Here is a 22705-nt window from a genome sequence, read left to right on the forward strand (position 1 = left end):
TCCAGTCCGTTCATATTTGATGTGTTATTAAATTACAAGTTTAATTAATGACAAATGACAAAAAAACACTTTTTTTTTACTGGTAGGCAAACATTTAAGAAGGGTCTTTGTCATTAATTGAACTTTTATTTTAATAACGCATCAAATATGAACAGACTGGAACCTACATGTTTTAAAAAAACTAATCTAATTATGACTGTAGTTATTTTTTTAGTTAATTATTTTGAAAATATTGAAAATGTTACATACTCCACCTTTAAGCATGGAAAAAATAATAATGAGGAAAAAAATCCTTAACTGTGATAGATGTTTGGAGATGAAATGGGTCTTTTCGGGCACAGTGTCAGCTAGCATTGGATGAACTGTTGTTTATGCACCTGTGCAGTAAGAGCTTCAGACTGAACCACATGCATGCCATGTTCTTGTGAAAGAAAAAAAAAAAAAGTAGGCATCAATATGCAGGGTCACACTGAAAAATACACAAAATAAAGGAAAAAGACAAAGCTAAAGATTGTCCCAGACATCTGAAGTGTTTGGTCGCATCAAAGCTGGGGTAGGTAATCTTGGTCAAAGACATATTTTTTTATTCTGGGTGAAGTGGTTCCTCGCACTGATAGTAGTCTATACATTTTGTAATCATGAACAAAAAAAAAAAATATATAGTTAGATCCCTAAGTTTACTGTAAATCTGTAAAAGCTCTGATCAATCAAAACGTTCAGGCCAAATTGAAGTTGCTCTTTTTTTTATGTTTCGTAAGCTTCTTCACCCAGCTCCCGTCCTTCCCCTCCCGCATCACACACCCTGCACATAAATAGCGTGTTAGGATGAAAATATAAAGTTGTGAAGCAGAAACTCAGAGGGCAAACATGGCTGAAGAAATGCAGGAAGTATTTCCTCGAGCCGGCTCGGTTTATTCGCCTCCTCCTGCTGAACAGCTGAGAAAGAGAAAACTGTTGGTGGAAAAAGCTGTGAACCTGAAAAGCACTCGGAGAGCGCAAACCTCTGGCATGGCTTTTAAAAATTCACTGGATCCAAGTGGTGATCCGGATCACCACCAAAATTAAACCAGTTCTTCCTTTTCACATTTCCAACAACGCTTGAAAATGTAATTAAAATCAGTTTATAACTTTTAGAGTTATCTTCAACACAAACAGACAAAAAGATAAACGCCGGTAAAAACAAACCCTCCATTGTGGAGGTAAGAAAAAAAGCCTTGGACCACACCAGAGGGGGAGGAGCCAAGACAGGGCACTACTTTCACATCTTGCTAGCTCGCCACGTTATGTACCCCAGCTTTCACTACAGCTATAAATCTAAATTTTTCTTTACTTTGTTTGCTAACTAATAGGATAAAAAGAAGGAATTTTGGTTTTACAATTTTCAAATAGTTTTTTATTTATTTATTTATTTAAATATAAATAAATGTTTATATGTTTTGATGCCAGCTGGAGAAGAAGTTACCGCTTTACTCCAGCAGAGGCTAAAATGTTTCTTTTCAACTATCTAATAACATGACCTTATATCCGTTTTATAAAGCACTTAAACAGAAGACGGAGGATGACGGACAAGCTGAAAAAGTTAGCTAGTCTGCCTTGTCTGCCATCTGGCAGTAGCCATCCTGATCGGTAGCTAAGTTGACACTATAGCCTTTGAGCTCTAATGTGTACTTCAGGGTACTTGGTTAACCAGAAAATCATGCAGAAACACTCCACCTGTTATTGTTTCAATATGTTTTTTTCCTTGTAATAAATAATTTATTAATAATATGTTAAAGTCCCACCCCTATAGTGTAACTGTGATTTTTGGTCCATTATTACAACCATAGAAACCAGATGGACCAGGGCGGACACTTGATGGGGGCGGACCTTTATAAGTTGAAGTATTTGTATCAGCACTATCAGCTTGATGGTGAATGAGAACTACCGGTTTTAATATTATTGTTGAAAATCGCACAATATCACCTCTTCCTCAGTATGTGTGTTGCTTTGTGGCCGTTAGCTTACAGCAGCTGTTTCCCTTACATGAAATTCCCACCAGCCTTGTGTATTTACCTTGTCAGAAATAAATCCTCTTGAAGAGGGAATCACTGTTTTATTTGAACACAGTGCGTCTGTGTAACCTGGTAGTAGATTCAGTCACTGTACATTGAGTTGCATTGCGTTATGGGATTGTTTTCAGAAAATAAGTACAGCTGGGATATAAAAAAATGTCATGTAGCTGTCAACTCTAGTTCAGCAGGAGAAGGCACTGTGTGATGCACACTTTCTAAAAAATAAGGGACTATTAAAGACTCATATATACATACAAATTCTCTTTTATCTTAACATTCTTGACTTCATATTCCAAAAACATTTAGTCATCAACTAAAATAAGTAAACAAAAACAATTATGATAAGTTGACCACTTTTCCTTGTTAACAACCACTGATTTGGGTAGTTAAAGTGTTGTTTTTTTTTTTTAATTATTATTATTGAGTGCTTAGAATTGGATATGCATGCATGATGTATACCCTGAATACACATTTGTCACTGTTATCAATCCTGCAACTCCAAAACCCACCATTGAGACCAGACCTGCTTTAGCATCTAAAGTCTAAAGGAGTGTAAACATTGTCGTCATGACCAGAACATTCACTGTAATTGTGTTCATATGACCTTACTCCAGTAGTCTCATGTGAACCCAAGCATGTCCACAGTAATATCTGTGGATTATCACTATATGATTACAGTTAAGACGTTTAAGAAGAGGTATATTCAAGCACACAGACTGACGCAGAGCACTGCGCTAGCATAAATCAGATTAATAATCCTGTTAAAAACACTCAGCCAAACTAACGTTAATCCACAGAGAAAGCCCCTCTGCAGCTGCTGACAAACAAGACTGAAAATTAAACTTTTTGTTCACCCTACATGCACGCATACACGTAACCTACATCCTGTAACACACATGCAGTATGCATGTTTTCATTTACTTGTTTCATGGACGATGAAAAAGAAGCATCGCTACTAATGTCACAGATGACATCCAAAGATTCACTTAAAGAACAAATGGAAATGATGAACACATATACAAACACATAAATGTACACAATATACCCAGCCTCAGTGATATGTACCTGTGACACACACACACACACACACACACACACACACATGCACACAAACATGGCATTTAATATGCCATTCAGGCCTGCTCCAGTGCGTTGGTAGCTGGGAGAATCAATCTTCTCTCCATTTGGATGAGATTATGTTTTTAATATCTCTGGTTTTAGCCATAATTCCTCCCCGATAATTTTATTGTGCTCTTCTAGTGGGAGAAATAAAAGAAAAAAATTGCAAAGAGATGTATAAATGAAAAGGATATTACACAAATACACACATACATCCTTGCACACACATGCACAGCCAAGAAATTCTGAGGATTAATGCTTACAGGAAGCACTGGGTTTCATCACCAAGCTGATATTAAAAAATGCTTACACTTTTGTTCTGCAGCAATTCAAATGTAATAACTTTATTTTCTTTCAATTAAACATTAACATTTTTAGTAGTGTCTGACACTGCAGAGCCTGTTGTCTTTAATGACAAACACCATATAGCTTGACATGATTATGTGGCCCAGAATATTAATTTCAAACCCCTGCTTAAAACATAAACTTAACTACAGAAACCAGCAGAAATATTGCTACATATCAATAAACATTTTCAGTTTATCTTCGCCGGATCGTGCTGTACCATATTCACACGTTAAAAACATATTATCTGTTGTTATTTCCCTCTTAGCCTGCACTAGGTTTGTTGTCCACATGTACAGTACTCCCTCGGTATGTCAGTCTGACACTGTGAATGCCAAGTGGTTGTGAATTCTGGCGGCAACAGAAACTGTCAGAGCAGTCGTACCTCTCCATTGAAATTTCGTCTCCTTCTGGAGAAGGCCTCAAACTGCTCTAAGATTCTTCATAGTGTTACAGTGCCATCCCCCATCTCTATGTTTTTCTGAATAAATCTTGCACTGCAGGTTCACAACTGTTGAAAGAAAAATGACTGTGGACAATATATGAGAAGACTTTCAGTTATTTTAGGTGACTAAAACATTTTTTTTAAATGCCGCCTGAATGTTATAAGGCGAAAACTGATTTAGTCTTTCTCAAGTTTCTAAATAAATAAGATGCACTGGATACTTTTTTTTTTAAGTTAAGACAGCAGATTACTTTTTCCATTTCTTGCCATATTTATGGTTCCCTGTAGCAACACGGATCATTAAAGTCAGGCAGGACATGTCAAGTGAGACCTTTTCATCTTGTGGTGTATAAAAGATAATGATCTGTAATTAGTTTAGAATTTTGATCACTGAAGAAAAAAAAAAAAAAAAAAAAAAAAAAAAAAAAAGCTGTAATGACTGTTCACTCATATGATCAAATCCAAATCTTTTTGGGTTTGATTTTTTAAATCTTAAAACATTTCCACTATAGTTTATATTATTCCTGACAGCCCAGCTCCACAAATGTTCCTATAATAAAATAACTCAAGAACTGAAAGTTCTTTTAAAAGAACTTGACTCTTTAACCTCCATGTGCTTGGATGATCTGGTAAACAAAACCTGATCTGTTCTAACAAAATACCACCAGCAGCACCTGTCAGTGTGGACAGAAGCATGATGGTTCATGGTAACAATACAATAATAAATGAGACTGAAGCATCCTCCATATTGTATTTGCTGCCATCGATCTTATTTGCCTCATCTCAGGTTTTACCCCCTATGTAATGGACCCAGCGATATTATATCATTTCTGCTCTGCCCTGGTCCGAACGCTGTCAAAGTTCACCTGATTGGCTGAACAGCTCCCAAGCTGGCCAATTGCAGTGGTAAATGAAGCTGAACCTGTCACCAGATGGGGGTCCTCGGCTGTTACATCATGAACTGTTGACCCCAATCAACACATGAGCCAGTGAATTGTGAACAAATGGGGTCACTGGGAAATATGTCAGGCGGTGCATATCGTGGGGGGAAATTGAGGTTTAATACTCCTGCAATGTGATTACCGGGGCACACTCTACAGGGAAATGTGGGAACTCGTCTCTTGCATGATCGCCCAAGGCGCTCATGTAACTATAATATGCTTGACAGACAGGCAGGTTTGAACTTCTGTACACCTCCACTGATTACAGAGTTACACTTGCAGTGTTTTTTTTTTTTTTTTTTTTTTTTCCTTAAGGCGTTAATAGAAGGAAATAAAAGTCTGTAATGACTCATATCTGTTATTGTCTCAGGGTAAATCATTTAGTTAAATATTTAGCAGCCACAGGTCTCTGCAGCTGCTCAGGGTGACTGAAGTTTTGGGTGGAAATATGCAGCGTGTGCTACAACTCTGGCTGCAAAACAATACAATTTAAGTCCTGTTCTCCCAGCACAGCCTGAAATCAGTCATATTGTATGTTTTATTCTATTGGACTGTAGGATTTTATGTATATTTAGAAGTCAAAACAATTTGGATAGTGACTTCTGTCCTGCTTTAAGATGCTAAAAATAGTGTAAAGTTTAAAAAGCTGAGTAAATGTTTGGCTACTCTTGAGTTGTTTTAACATCTGAACATTTTTCTCTGGCATTGTACAGCAGTTATTAAGTTTTTTAAAGCAGCATCTTAGCTTCCGGATGAGGAAACATCTTACAAAGCAAGAAAAATATGTTTATTCTACAACTGCTTAGCCATCCACAGGCATAAAAGTAATCCGTTGCAAGCCTCATTACATGTTTTTCACCTCACATTTTACTCCTGTAATCCCTTTTCAGCCATATTTGGATTTAAATTATGAAGCAAAAGTGATTAAATGTACTTTTTAGTTGATCTTGTCAGGTTCAAGATATTGTAGCTAAATTGAACAAAACACTAAATACCAGCGGAATTTTAGATCTTTCATTGGTAAAAATGTGGACAACTTGAAGCTTTTGAAGAAGTGAACATAACTTTTCTCTAAATCCGTTGAAATGTCTTATTTCCTTTGAAAACATTCAGGGTGAAGAGGCATTTCTTTCGCATTAAATCGAAGGATAAAGTGTGACTGATGTATTAATATTTATCTGTTCAACAACTGAAAGGCAGGAGGTTGTCCGTGACTAGGGTTCAGATAGCGTGTTGTCATTGAGGGTATTCAGGGTTTTTAGAAGAACATCTCGTCACTGCAGCTGTTAAGGACTGCGGCAGCTATTACGGAGCGTGCCAAGGTTAGGTACTTAAACCGTTAGCTCGGTGCATACTGCTGCCAACCTTGTGTTGTTATTGCAGAGGGGGCGAAGATGAGCGAGACAAGGGATTAACTGAACTCCCACACAGCTGTATTACTCTATTAATCGGCTGTCTTTGTCTATCAAGGTTATAACAAGAGTCCGCTTGGTGCATGTCTGCAGGAAAACAGGAGCTTGATCACAAGCTTGAAGGATTCTAGTCCAGTCGTGTCTTTTTCCTCCTTGTTTTCTCTTTCTGGGTTAGTGTCTTTTGCTCTAATGTCAGGTTTTTATAAGTAATTAATCCTCAAAGTGAGTGATTTCTCACATGTATTCATCGTCTGACATTTTATCTCAGTTTATCTCTTTGTGGGTTTTCTTATACGCTCCCAGAGAATGTAGCTCCTTCCTGCTAATCAACAGAGTGATATTTATTTAGAAGATAAATGTCTTAGTGAACTAAACATGGTGTTTAAAAAAAAAAAAAAGACTTGACCCTTTTAGTATGAACCATTCAATGTCATTCTTGACTAGACTCAGGTCCACATGTATCCCTGATTTTATCGGCAATTGTACAACAGCGGTTGTGTCTAAAAGCAGCAGCAGGAGCAACGCTTGTCCTCCGATCTTTGAGGCAGGATGACATGCGCTGATAATGAGATATATAAAAAGTAAAAACTGGAAAGTTCACATCTATTGATCTAATTTTATGTTTATGTTAGGAAATTTATGAAGTTAATGTTTATATTTGCTCCCCTCACATAAAAAGTGCTTAAAATTTGACAGTGTTGCATCTGAGCAAAATACCGAAGCACATTTCTGAATTGCTGATGTGGTTAAAACAAAGAAAATCAATCACTCAATCAATCAACCAATCAAAATATCAATCAATACTAATAAACAAATTGCTAACTATACTTCTACTATTGCCACCATACTACAACAACACTAACAATTTGTGCCACTTATATATTTTGTATTTTTCTCTTTCTACCATTACCTTAGTTCCTACTGTAATAAGTGTAGAGATTAAAAAGAATAATATAATAAACAAAATGTTCACCTGAGTTGATGCAAGCATCTCAGCAATGTTTATTTACACCATCAACAATAAACAAGATAAAAACTATGCCAGATTTGTTCATCACATGGAAGTCACTAAAACAAGCGAAGTGCCACCATGCCTGAGTTCATAGGGTTACTGGTTCCATCATCATCATCATCCAGCGGTGATGAAATCTCACATCCATGACTCCACATCCCGATGAAGTGCTGAAAGACCGCATAATTCAGATAGTTTGGTTAAGCCTGAATCAGTTGATTGATGCGTTGCTACGGTGATACTTATAATAGAGTGATATTTGCACCTGCCAAACAACATGTGCGTATATATAAAAATAATGCACGCCAGTATTAGAATTATCATTGACAATGGTATAAACTCCAATAAACAACCTTAGGATTGCATGTTATTCACTAAACAAAAGGTGTTTTATGGACAGAAAAATACTGCATTAAGCCTGGGAGAAACTCTGGAGACATATTTTTACACATTACTCTTTGTTTTTAAAAGATTCAATCATCACTTGCGTGACATTTTTGAAAGATGGACAATTGGATGACCTAAAGAAAAACACTGTTGCTGGATCTGAACTTCTGAACCCTTTATACCAGCTCCCTGCGACAGCTACATTATAAATCAGGGCTGATTTTACTTTCACACAAACAAAATAACATCCAAAGTACGCGGCCACCTTTTGTTTTCTATCCTCGGTTCGCCACATCATGCGTCTTTAGAAAAGAGTCAAACAGATGAAGCCCTGAACGTGCTCATCTTCTTTTTGATCCTTCCATGACTTTTACATTATTTGTCCTTTTGGGCAGTTTGGAGAAAAAAGAAAATAAATTCAGATATGATCAGTAGCTTTGAAATTGTTGGCGTGCTTCATCCTCTTGTAATCTTTTATTCATCAGGGTGAAGTAAAAACATTCTTATGCTCAATCCTTTAAAAATTTTCAGACTTCACAAATTGTCATTCTGCCAACTTTTTCTGTACTTGCAATATTTTTTCTCACCCCTCCAAATGATCTTACCCTCTGCTTTGACAGATTTAATATGACAGAAATTAAAACGCTGCAGGACAATGTTGAACATTAAATTGTTGAAATGGATTCATTCATTTTCTTCCATAATGAATGTTGAAATTTGGAATTTACTTTTAAAATTAGTCAAAAATGGAATCTTTGTTTTCTAAAAGATCAACTTTTCTTTCTTTGCTTGAATGCTGATTTGAAAATTGCAATTTATTATTTTTGAAGAAAACTCATCGTAGATTTTTTTTTTTTTTTAATTTACTTTTTTGAGAGATTTTTTATGCATCTCAACAGTATTTTCCCTTCTCTGCAGGTTTCCATGACTTGTTTAAGTCTTTGAATATTTATAAAGTGCTCAGACACATATACACCATGAGACTAATCATGCTATGTTTTCCATTGTAGCTGACAAATTTGTGTGTATGTGTGTGTTTATGCGTTGTGTGTGAGCATCCGTGTCCCAGGCTGTTTCTGTTTGGATGTGTGCAAACATGCATGATCACTTTTATTTGTATATTTTGCAATGTTCCTGCTGATATGACTATGTGCATACTGTGTGTGTGTGCATGTGCACATTTCTGTGTGTGTAGGTGCATCCACTCAGGACTCAGATGCCATGGAGCCCGAGAAGCAAGTGGACAGCACGGTTAAGATGGCTGGAGTGATTGCAGGGATTCTCATGTTCATCATCATCCTCCTCGGAGTTGTTCTCACCTTCAAGCGCAGGTATGTAGTAAACCAAACAGCACCTTAGTGAAGCAGCTTCCGAGTGCTGTGTGTAGCAGGTTTATTGTCTTATTTAAAGACAAGTTGTTTGGTAGTCTATCTCAGACTGGTCTTTGTCAAACACTCAGCTAAATCTTTATGTTTGTGAATGCTTGTTGCTTTGCTATTTTGGCTTCGAACAAGAACAGAGACCTTACTCTGACAACCAATGATAAACAACAACAAAAAATAAACTGTGTGTATGACAGAGACGACCAATATTGTTAATGATGTTATATGATGTTAATGATATAAATGTGCTGTAACGGGAGTGTCCTCATAACGTCTGTGCAGATAAACATAATGTGTGGGTAGATAGACATGTACACAGGCAATGAGAGATCCTTGCTTTTACCTTTACTGGTCGACAAAGCTAATGTCTCTAGATATGTATATACGTATATCTCATTGAGATAAAAAAGTGGATATTCTAATGTTTGGTTAAAAATGACAAATATCCTTCAATTGAATCTGTACACTCTTGATATTAATCATCTCTTTCCACAAAATTACAGACCCAGTAAGTGATAGATAAAAGGAGAGTTCTGAGTTTAAATATCTAAACCCTTATTAGCTGTATTAACTTTTTAGCCCTTCATTTAACAGAATAGGAAGCTTACTGCACACTGGCTTGCCACCATCACCTGTCTTTCTTTCCTTTTCATTCTCTTATTCTCTGTATTGCTTCATCGGCCCCCACATATCCCTCTTTACACCACCAGCACTGCTTATACAACATTATTTGCTGCGACTCATGTGTGTTTAATGTTCTTATCATAACTTTGTTTCTTTTTTTTTTATAAGTTTTGTTTTGTTTTTTTGTCTGTGTGTTTTCCTTACTTCACACACACACACACACACACACACACGCAGACACACACACACAAACACAAAACGTTTTTTACTTTGGCAAAACATGTTGAGATTTTTTTTTTTTTTTGGAGGGGGGGGGGGGGGAGTGAAATCTAATAAATCCTGCACACAAGGTGCATCTCTGCAAAAGTCTAAGTTTTCTGCTACATTTAATAAAGATCACCTGAATTTAGAACTTTCCCAAAAATATATACATAACTTTGAGTAACTTTGCTTTCACATTTTATTAGAAAATAAATTCAGACAGAAAAAAAAAAAAAAAAAACATTAGGGATAGTTAAAATAATCTATATTCTGCAAGGTCAGCACAAAGTACGACGACACTGGCAAGTAGCAGCATACATTGAAATTCTGCTACTTTTGCGGCTGCAAAACTTTTTTTTTTTTTTTTTTTTTTTTAAGAAAGATTTAGTGTAAACCTGATATTTCCAGGACAAAGCTTTTTGTTTTGACATATTTTTGCCATCATAAATGAGCCACTTTTTAAAGCACTATGTAGAGATTTTTAATACAGCATTGGAGGCCAGGATGCTGAAGAAAAGAGTCCAGCTGGTTGTGAAACCTTGGATTCACAAGAAAGAACATGCTTTTTATCATGGTAATAAAACACTAGACCACCTCTTTGTCCTGACAAGGACACTGGAAAGTGAGTGGGAGTTTTGCCCAACCTGCCTTTGTGTTTTGAAGGCTTTTGTATGTGTTCTTCATACAATCCCTTTATTCCTTTTGCCTGCCCTATGTCTCCAGTTTGTAGAGTTGCCCATTTTTTTTTTTTTTTTTTTTTTTTTGTAGCCATCAATGAATTGTAATTGTTTCAATTGGGGTGTTGGTAGCTGTTTAGATGGCCATTAACACCCCAACTGTCCAGAACTACAGCTTGGCATGGTACCATGGCAACATACCTTTGCAAACCAAAGTGTAGGTTCAAGGATGGAAGGATTGGAATTTGAATGTGGATTGATTTGGTGAAAAGAGAAATTCTGCTTAATAAGCTGAAGGTAGTGCTGAATAAGTCAGAAAGATTGATTTATTGATTGATTGATTGATTGATTGATTGATTGATTGATTGATGTTTCTTTGTTGGAAGCACCATATGATTTGTATAGACTCTATTTAACATTTTTAAACAGGCATTGTGATGTTAGTTTCCTGTATCTTGTTGTACTTTTTCATATATATTTAAAATATTTTAGGAACCACACAGTAAAATTATCCTTTTCATGCTGGTTAACACAGATCTACACAGCAAGGTGGATCCACTGCCAGATGGGGATGTGGTGTTTTCTTGGTAATTTTTAGAATATGGGATTCACCCCCAAACCTGCATTCTTCCAACCCTGAATTCAAAGTTGGCACGTGATGTAAAATGTACATAAAAACACAATACAATGATTAGCTTTTTTTTAAACCTATAATTAAGTGGATACTTTACAATGACAAGAGTTTTAAGTTCTAAACTGATAAACTTGATTGTTTTGTTTTCCTTTTGTAAAATATTCACTCATTTTGAATTTTATCCCTGCAACATGTTCCAAAGAAACTAAGAAAAGGGCAAGAAAAGATTAAGAACGTTTTGGAAAGGTAAATAAAGTCTGGATTCAGTACAAAAGTAGCATCCCTGAAAAACTCAGACACGCAAAAGCATGGATGGACTGAGGTTTACCAATTTACAGAACTACATGTGAAAATAGTTGTGAAAAACAGTCTAGGAACAACATTTCTCAACATACAGTTCCAATAAATTTAGAGATTTCCTCTTTTACATATTATGAAAAGAATCAGAGAATATGAAATAATCTCTATAAGAAATAGACAAAGCTGAAATCCAACACTGAATTCCCGTCACCTGCGATCCCTCAGGCAGTACTGCATTAAAAACCAACATCCATGTGTAAAGATATTACCGCATAGGCACATAAACAGTGTCACACACAACCATTGTCAGTGAACACAGTTATTCGCTACATCTACAAGTCCAAGTTCAAGCTCTGCCATGCAAAGTAAAAGTCAACACTCAGAAACTGGCCTGGCTTCTCTGGGCCTGAGCTCATCTGAGATGGACTGATGCAAAGTGGAAACGTCTACTGTAGTCTGACAAATCTACCTTTCAAATTGTTTTTTGGTAATCATGGAGTTAGTCTCCTTTTGTCCAAAGAGAAAGAGGACTACCAGAGTAGCTGTCTGTCAAAGTGCAAAAGCCAGAATTGGTGATGCTATGGTGGTGTGCTAGCGCCCATGTCATGTGTAACGTGCACATCTGGGAAGGCACCATCAAAGGTGAACGGTAGATACAGCTTTTTAACAAATGTTCATCTGAGAGACGTCTTTTTCAGGGACATTCCTGCTTATTTAGCAGGACAATGTCAAGCCACATTCTGTATGTGTTACAACAGCAGCATAGCTTCATAGTGAAAGAGTTCAGGTACTAGACTGCCCTGCCTGCAGTCCAGACCTGACTCCTATTAAAATATGTGGTAAATTATGAAGGACAAAGTATGTTAACAGAGACCCCGGACTGTTGAGCGACTGAAGTTGTATATTATCAAAGAATGTAAATGAATTCCACCAACAAAGCTTAGATAAATAGTGTCCTCAGTTCCTAAACACTGAGTGTTGTAAAAAAAGGGGGGGGTGAAACAGTATGGCAAACATGCTGCTGCCCCAAGGTTTTGGAACGTGTTGCAGGCATGCAATTCAAAATGACTGAATATTTATTTTAAAAAAAACAAAAAAAAAACTATTATTCATTTGAAAGTTAGAATCTTTTCTTTCGTAGTCCATTTAATTGGATTTATCCGCCAACTTTAGTGGAATTGAGGTCGTATGTGGCAAGTCAAAAATTAAAACCACCAAGTTGGGCCATGATTGTGACTTTTGGTTCTCAAACATCTATCAGTGAAATTTGTGTCGAAAACACAAGCAAGGTTTTATTCTGCTGATTCTCTCATTCCAAGCCATGGACTAGTTTTGGCTGCATTCCCACACTAGAGTATATTTCCTGAGTGTATTACAGGACATTATTTTAGATAGTTTATTGGTCTTTTATACGACAACTCATTTCCTTAATTCCAAAGAAAAGACAGAAATATCACCCTTATCTTGTTCAAAATAATAAAAACAAGGTTTATGACTTTGGTGTCAGTATATTTCCACTATTTCCTTGCATTCTTTTTCTGACTGCATTCTACCTTTAGTGCTCAACTCCAAGTGTTTACATCAGCAACTGCTCATCATCCATTGGTCCTCTACTCTTCATACTTGCAATGCTCACCTTTGGACCAATCTTCCGCCACCATGGTCTCCAATTTCTCTGCAATGCTGACAACATTCAACTTTATAGAACTTCTAAATCCATTCTAAACACAACCCAACTACCTCAGCTCAACTATGATAAAATTGGCTTTATTGTATTTACCTTAGGTCCGGCTCCAACACCAGAAGATGTCTGTCTTAGTATTAACTGCTTCATGTCTTGATTCCCTTACATAACAACGTTGGGATCGTATCCAACAGTAGCCTTTCCTTTGAGCAACACATTAATCAAATCACCAGAAAAAATGTTTTCATGATCTTAAGCGAGTTCATATGAAGAGGCATCCTGAATGTATTCAAAGGTTTTGGATTTTGTTGACTGGTGTTTGAATGTATTGCATGATATTCTTGTTCTACTGCTGTAAAATGTCTTTTAGTGTCCTGATAAGTGCTCTATAAATAATATGTATTATTAATCTCAATAATAATATCATAAAACACACTTAGTTTCTACATACTAAATACATAGACAGGTCAAGATAGGGATATCCAGCTGTTAAGCTAGATATTAATGGTCAATAAATTGGTTTTTCAGTTGTTGTTTTTTTTTTTTTTTTTTTTTTTTTTTTGTTTTGTTTTGTTTTTCAAGAAAAGTATGGAGATGATTACTTAAATATTTTATTTTCAGTAGCTATAAGACGTCTTTTGAGTACAGTCAGTACATGATTGTACAAAGAAAGGTAAACCTTGAAAGTGATTATATTTCTGAGAGAAATGGAAACTTCATTGTTAATCTGAACACATGAACATTGTAAATCTTTTTCAAGGAAGGGGAAAAGGTTGCAACGTTAGACAGGGCACAAGGGTCAGCTGGCATTCCTAATTAGAGGCTAATGCAGGCTAACAGAGAAATCCCAACTGCAAGGAGGATAGAAATCCATCAGTCAAAGAAGAAAAGAGAAGATAAGATCAACTGGAGAGAAAGAGAGTTCGCAAGAAGATGACAATGAGAGAGAAGGTAGAAAGAAAGCAAAGAGGGGTGAAAAGAATTATTAAATATTAAGATAGAAAAAGAAGGGTACACTTTTTTAACCTAGGGTTTGAGAAGGCATGCTAATGAAATGCAAATGAATCTATGAAATACATAAAGAGACAATTAGTGGGGACAATATCTGCAGTGGAAATGCGGCAGGAAAAAGTAAAGACAAAAAGATGATTCAGTGGATTGAAAAGAGAAAACACGGACTTGGTTGAGATGTTGCTCATTTCCCATGATGGTTTTAACCTAATCCAGGTCATAAATCAAGATTGAATGTCCCATACTGGTCAGGTGAAAACAAGGGGAGACAGCATGACTGTTGGGTCATGAAGAGATAATCACAATTTATGTAAAATGTTGGCAATTTTATCTTAATTCTGATAGCACCGATTCATGACAGTCATTTAAAAGCACTTAACAGACATAATCCAATTCAAGCCAAATCACTGATCCCATTATTCATTAGCTCAGTTAATAATCAATGTGTTCATACGAGCCAGTTCATAGAAAAAGAGTTTTGCAGCTAAGGAAAAGGCAGACACAGCATTGGGTCTTCTCTCTGATTCACTCTCAGACAACAGCAGAAATGGCAGCATAACTTAAAGCTTAACCACCCCTAAATGTAACATTTTTCAAATAGGAGTCGTTTACACCATTTACAGGTAGAGAGGGAGACGTCTCTGCCTCCCTTTCTAGCTTTTGGGACTTGAGGAACCGCAAGTAAATCTGCAGCCTGACAGCAAAGTGCTCTGCTGGGAAAATATATGGAACTATGAAATCTTTGATATACAATAAAGCTTGGTTATGGAGAGCTTTATGTGCGGGGTAAAGAATTTAAAATTCTATTTTGGATTTATAGGGGGTCCAATGAATAGAAGCTAAATCTGGAGAAATATGATCTCTCCTGCTTGTTCTCATCAGAAACCTTATTGCAGGACCTTGTGTAAAGATGGAAACTTTTTAGAACATATCTGGGACAGCCAAGTAGTCAGGAATTGTGCCAGTCCAATTCAGAAGTGACAAAGTCGTGGACACAGTTTTTTTTTTTTACATAACTACATGATAGGATGTTGCATTTATTAGATAAATGAAAGAAAATAATGTTAGAAATCTGTTTTATAAGGCAACTAAAGAACAAGTCTTGATAGAAAAGAAATATAAATATAGACCTAGACTCCTCACTTCACTAGTGGAAGCCAAGTAAAGTGAGGGAATTCAGAGTTATTGCATAGATAGACAGTTTTGCCCTTTAGTTGTTATGTCCAAAGACAACTTTGGTCTCTTTGAAAGTAAAAGGAGAAACTTTATAGTCACCCAGTACCGTTTGGGCAGCTCTATTTTGTACATGTTATAGTATGTGTTAGACAGACTACAACTTGTACAAAATAGAGCTGCCCGAACGGTACTGAAGTGTGATTTCAGGACAAATATCATCACAATGCATCAGAAACTGAACTGAAATATTGATGTGCTGTGTAACTTTTTACAAGTTTTTGTTTTGATATCATAATTGTGCCGGACCCCAGGAAGAATTGCTGTAGCTTGCTACAGCTAATGGGGAGCCTTAATAAACTAAACTAAACTAAACCTAGTTCTTTATGTCTTGAAGACATCTTTGCAGTCTGAGTCACTGAACAGTTTCATCAGGTGTCATAGTTAGGAGTATCATCATCTTTGTAGCAATGGGAATTAATGGCATGCTGTCATACAATAGTACTCAGTAGAAGCATGTTCATTGTGAAAGAAACATTCATGTGAAAGGATACAGACAGTAAAGTGTGATATAGATGGTAGATTTGAAAGGAAAGCTGCATTTAAAGCAGGAGCGAGAGATAAAATGGATGAAAGTAAAGAAAGAGAACAGAAAAAAACAACCACATTACAAAACAAGGAAGGAAATTGTACTGAGAGATTGTGAGGACACATGGAAACAGAGAAAAAAGATAACTGACAGAATGACTACAGACAAATAGATTGCAATATCCAAGACCATTTTCTTGGGTCATTTATATTTCAGAGCTGCTCACTTCAGTCATTTACATCGATGGCAGAAAAAAGGCTTTTTAAATTGAGAGTGTTTTACATGCTTTTCAATCCTTTTAAATTATTCTGTGACAAAACTTTGTGAGGAAGTGAACATGTACAAGCAGTCCGATTAATCTTTTAAAGCATTGTTACACATGTTTCAGATGGACCGGGCCTTTTGCAGAAAGCCAGGGGGGTGTTGCTGATAATGTAGTGTAAAACTGAGTAACCCTGGGCATGGCTGAAGTCTTAATGGGGATTCAGTGTTTCTACTGCCAGATGCCCCCGAGGGCTCAGACAAACCAGCACCAGAAGATACACTTTTCATAAAAAAGGTTGAAAGGAGAATCGATGAATAATTAATGTTCCTGAAGCTCCCTAAACAAAGGCTGATTTCTGTGTGAGCAGCAGAGTAGCAGAGCTCAGCTAAGTAACTGTGGAAGGATGACATCTCTGAAAGTGCAAATTGATGGGAAAAAAATTGTTATTCAAACTTTTTTCACCCTAACTCAATTTCATCGAAGCAATTTTAAACTCAACCGACTGACTCAGCAGTTGTCTTTTTTGAAATTATATCTGGTGCATCCATTCACGTTTCTGGCTCCGGTCAACCTTTAGAGAGGCACTGTGGAACGTAGGGGGATTTTTCTCCCCGGGGTGCCCCCCCTAACGATGCACCACACGTGTAAGCAGAGCTCTCTCCAGACAGCAAAAGTTCGTCCTTTGTTGATTCTAGTTTCGTCTTTTGCTCTGTCTTCTTCTGTTTGTTTTTCCTCTCGTCCTCTGATAATGTCCTCTTTTATTTCTTTGCTATGTCAACCACTGTGCATGTTCAAAACAGCCAGGGTGTTGCTAGTCACCACTTGCTAGTTTGTGAAACATAAAGCTCAGCTCAGCTCCAACGTCTCGCGGAAGGAAAGGTTGTGAAGTGCATTTCTTAGCTTCATGGTGTCGCTGGTCAGCGGTGGCTCCAGAAATGAACGAAATAAGTCTCACCGTGGCAGTTTTAAGGTCAAAATCGAGACTTGCAATTGTAAAATAAACTACTTTGATGCCATCTTTGAAACAATCTTCAGAACTGTAGTTGTTGGAAAGTGTGCAGTATTGGTCAGTCCAATGAGTGCTGTGAAAACACGAACCATAATTCATGACATTATGACATGACTTCAGTATGTGTACATTCTGTGAATGTGACACATCTGTGTGACGGGATATAAAGCAAGAGTTCTTCTTGCCTGCTTTTTCCCAAGGAATGTTTGGGGGACTATAATACATTATAATATATTTGACCATATCTAACCTAATGAATGAATGAATGAATGAAATTAAATATACTTTTATTTAAGAATCTAAATCCAAAATGTTTCATGCTTCGTGGCTTTAGTTTAAGATTTTTAAGCCTGCATCACATTATTAAAGTCATCTATGTTGCTCTTCATTTTGAGCACACCAAAGTTCTGTCCTCCTCTGGAAGGAAAATCCATATAAATTAGAAAAAAAAAAAAAAAAATCACAGTCTCTATTTTTTGTTTTGTTCCCATTTTCTCAAGACACAGAAGTTTTCTGTTGCAATTGCAGACGACATGCAGCTGAATGTGAAACTAAATATTTCTTGTGACAATTTTACTTTGTCCTCCATAGATATATACGTCCTGTCAAATTTTCTTTAAGCCTTGAGATTCATTTCCATTGCAGAAAGATGAAGTGAACACAGCACTTTATTTTCTGTCTGAAGAGAAATATCTTCTTTGTGAAAAGACTCTCTGTTTCTGAAGAGGTGATGCAATCAAAACTTAAAAAGAAGTAAGGAGTACATAGATATGGCTAAGCTGACTTTCATTGTATTTAGAAGAAAACAGTAACAAAAGTACCATCAAAGTAGTCCTGGTTCAAACCTGCTATTTGGACATGAATTCTTTATTGCTATCATTCTGAGCCTCACCATACATTCAAAGTGACTGATCACTTCTGTTTCTGATGGGATGAATTTTAAGATGAAATCTAATTTATATTATTTTGTATTTATTTCTTAGCTATTTTATAATGCACAGCATATTTTGGTTTGCACATATAACCTCATGCACATGCATGCACACCAGGGTTTTACACAGATACATGCCCTTCCTGCAAGATCAAAAAATCCATTGTTTCTGCATCGATTCTGAGTCATTTCAGCAGCCAATGTCTTCTATGCTGGCTCTATACCCATCTTAACAGTAACAACTTCTTTGTTCACACACACATTGTCACACCTCCCTCCCCCATCATGAAGCCATCTAAAATTTTAAAAATGAATAATTTATTATCTTAAGAGAACAATTAAAAATGATCAAATGCAGGTTGGTTTGTCCAACTAAACAGGCAGGGAATCAAAATTGACTCTTAAGCTGAAGAGAAGTTTCAACAGGAAAACAATATTTGAGTGGAGATTATTTAACATGCAACTAAAACACCCAATGAAAGTTTGGCATTGCAGTGTTTCACCTCCATCAGCGCTGACAGTGTCCACTCTGTTTCTTCCAGCAACACTGCTGAGGGACTCGCCTGATTGTTCCCTCCATCTCCTGAACCTTTTTTTCTTACGTTTTCTTAGGGCTCTTTGGCAAATTGTTCATGCTACTCAGGAAACTTTTGGGATTTCCACTTGTTACTGTATCCCTGACAAATTCTTCTATCTTTATGTGTCACTTGACAGAACTCTTGCTGACGACCTGTGAAGGTCCACTCAGCGCCTCACTGTGATGATTTATGATGTAGCAGAAACTCTTCTTCTCAGCCCATATGGGACATGTCTGATCCTTTCACGGCTGCTGAAACAGATAAAAATCCAATCAGTTTCATCCCTCTTTAGCCAGACAGCTCTCTCTCTTGTTCACTGTTCAGACACAGAGGTACTGTATCTCTGCTGCTATGTGCAGGTGTTCAAAGGAAGCGCGAAAAAAAAAAAAAAAAACAAGGTGAAACAGAGTGATTAGATGTTTAAACATTCATTTCATCCATCTGCACCATTAAACAAACTACTTTCTTAAACTTTTGTTTAAATTCTTGTATTTCTACCACATACAAAGAAAACTACACCAATGCAGAAAAAAAAATGAATGGCAGCTCCAGGTAGAGTGAAGTCAGACCACAGAAACAGAACAAAGTTCAAGCACGATTTCATCATGAAAACCAATGTATTTCTCACCACAACCTCTGACTCGAGTTTTATACCCTTTTATGTCTCTCTCTATCTTCCTGTTTCCTGTCTCTGGCTCCACCCCTTCCTGTCCCGTCCTGTACCTGCCTTGCCCTTGCTCCGATAGAGAGATTCACACATGGAGAACTCTGAGCGTGGGGTATTGTATATTTACTTCTAGACATGAACGCATCCACTCCGCTTCTCACTGTGACTGTCACCTCAGCTCTGCTGGCATATCTAGCTTTCCAAATGCATCTTATGACAAAGGCCAACTTCAAAATGCATTAACATCTGAAAAAGTGCTTTGTCATATTTGTGACTAAAAGCTCCCCTGCATCCCACAGTTTGGGAAAGAACAATGTAAACAACAGATATCATGTCTAAATGCAACTAAATTTCAGCTTGTGGCAGCACAAATGCTGTCAACCTTTACCAGCTTTTAACATTAATAATGTGCTGATGCCGTGCACATTCATGTGGTAATTGCCGTAGTTCTGAATCTTAACCGTTTTGAAAAGAGCCACAGAAAGTGCTGTCCTAAGCAACACTCAAAGACGAGAATGTGAAACATGAAACAGCCAACATTGTTAGTCTCTGTGGCACACACGTAATTTTCTCTCGGCTGTTTTAGCTCTGAGAAATCACAAGGAGTTTAAAATCCGCTTGGTGCCATTAACCAGCCAGATCTGTGTCACTAAGTGGGGGAAATGTAGGCTTTACTTTTCCTCTGAGATTTCTAACAAAAGCCATTATAGAAGTCTCCATTTATGCACTCGCCTTGCATCCTACCTATATTTGCATCATCAGAGTGTATAAAATGTGTATTGCAGAGCAAGTGATGCAACATTTAAGCATAAAATGGGTCTTGTCAAATGGCTGTTTGACATTTGGCTTCCATTATTCATCAGTGAGCCATGCAGACCTATGTAAGATGCTTTTGGTAAAGCTTCCCCTGTATGTTGTGTCATATATATATATATATATATATATATATATATATATTCATTCATCATTCATTCATTCATTTTCCGAACCGCTTATTCCAATTCAGGGTCGCGGGGAAGCTGGAGCCTATCCCAGCTGGCTTTGGGCGACAGGCAGGGTACACCCTGGACAGCTCGCCAGTCCATCGCAGGGCCACACAGAGAGACGAACAACCACACTCACGCTCACACTCACATTCACTCCTAGGGGCAATGTAGAGTGACCAATTAACCTATCATGCATGTCTTTGGATGGTGGGAGGAAGCCGGAGTACCCGGAGAGAACCCACGCATACACGGGGAGAACATGCAAACTCCACACAGAAAGGCCACTGTCCAAACCAGCCAAGGATCGAACCAGCAACCTTCTTGCTGTGAGGCCACAGTGCTAACCACTGCGCCACCGTGCAGCCCTATATATATATATATATATATATATATATATATATATATATATATATATATATATATATATATATATATATATATATATATATATATATATATATATATATATATATATATATATATATATATATATATATATATATATATATATATATATATATATATATATATATATATATATATATATATATATATATATATATATATATATATATATATATATATATATATATATATATATCACTGTTGCACATCATTGTTCTTCATCCACTTGTCAAAGTGAAAATTTCCAGTAACCAAACATCGTCACTTTACCGTGTATGAAAACCCTTTTGACATTAATAATTTACATTTCATTTACTCATCGTGGTGAGGAATGTTTTGTCTGTCCCATACTTCCCCAGCCATCTGCTTTGATGCATTGTCATAATAATGCTGTTATTTGCAGAAATAACTGTACCAGCAGACAATTTGTTTCATTATCCGGTAGAAGAGACAAATTCAGGTTCAGATCTGAAAAGATCAATTATTTCACATTATTGTGTTCTCTGTGGTCGGAGCGGATGGCGTAATTGAATTTCACTTCAGAGCAGACGATTGTGTTGGATGTTTTCTTTTTCTTTTTTTTTTTTTTTTCAATGCAAGAATGGAGCCAACCAGCCACCCCCACTGTTCGAGAAAAGGTTAAATAATTAGTGAAAGTTTGTAGGTAAGGAATTATATGCTTGGCTTGGGTAAATAAACATAGGTGGGTGATTAAGAGGGAGATATGTGGTAATACCTTGCCGAACGAAATGCAACGGTTCACAAATATCCCCACCCACACACCTCTGGGCTCAGAGACAATCCACTCTGCGCCTGTCACGCAGCTCTTGCTTCGGATAAATCTTCTACTAATATTCTGATTCCCATTTAAATGTGCAAACATCTCCTGCAAACATCACCTCAAGATCAGATATTAGGATATCTGTGTTTTATTTTTTTTGTCAGTGAAGTTTTTAGATATCTCATTATCACAAAATTTAAATTACAAAGCTGAAACTGCCATGAATGCTTGACCTCTATGTTGTTTGTTTAAAGATATGGGCATGATTGTGGATTGGTTTTACTTTCCAGTCTGGCTTACCGAAACCGGATTTTATTTCTAAATGTCATTTGTTGAAGATGAAATGGTTTTGTGAGGCTCTGACTTGAGCAGAAGTCTTAATTCAAGTCATCAAACACGACCCAAATCTTCTTAAAAGTTGATTTATTTCATGATTCCATCCCACTTTTAGAAAGCATGAAAAGCTCACAATTTGTATTGTCTTTATATAAATCTAAATTGTGACATAAAAGCACTCAGGAGAAGGTCATCATTATGCACCAAAGAAAAACATCCTTTATTAACTATTGCAAACATGTTTTTCAAAATAACAAAGAACCTTTGAAACACTGAGGCACTTCATATGGAAATTAAAGTTGAGCTCTGATCTGTAGGTTTTGTAAAAGTTTTATCCACCATTCCTGCTTGAATTATTCTGAAAGTTGTTTCCAGACAATATATAATACACTCCACTCCAGAGGATCTCTGCCCATCGGTGGAGGGAAGAGCAAGACGCAATATGCAAAGTGTGCCAGCTGGTGACACAGTCTAACGCTGGATTCTCTGCAAATAGCAGAATCCTAAAACGCCAAATGCTCTAAGATGTGCGCATACTGACACACACAACCTCACAACTGGGACATATAGTGCATAGAAAAACAGTCCACACACACTTCTGCACGTTAAAAAATTCTTGAAATGCTTCCATGCCTGTTAATGCATAGATTGGTGAAGGTAAGCCACACCACACACATTTAGACACACACATTTCCAACGG

At 36.8% G+C, this 22705-nt stretch overlaps 1 protein-coding gene across 1 annotated transcript in view; it reads left to right on the forward strand.

Annotated features, from left to right (window-relative positions):
* ptprt (protein tyrosine phosphatase receptor type T) overlaps nucleotides 1-22705 on the forward strand; it is a 251571-nt gene that overhangs the window by 134144 nt on the left and 94722 nt on the right. Inside the window, exons 15-16 of the mRNA XM_079241579.1 lie at nucleotides 8908-9043; nucleotides 19577-19609. Coding sequence (XP_079097705.1) covers nucleotides 8908-9043; nucleotides 19577-19609 — 169 coding nt within the window. The remainder of the gene's footprint in view (nucleotides 1-8907; nucleotides 9044-19576; nucleotides 19610-22705) is intronic.

The sequence above is a fragment of the Telmatherina bonti genome (genome assembly GCF_933228915.1).
Source record: "Telmatherina bonti genome assembly, chromosome: 6".
NCBI classification, from domain to species: Eukaryota; Metazoa; Chordata; class Actinopteri; order Atheriniformes; family Telmatherinidae; genus Telmatherina; species Telmatherina bonti.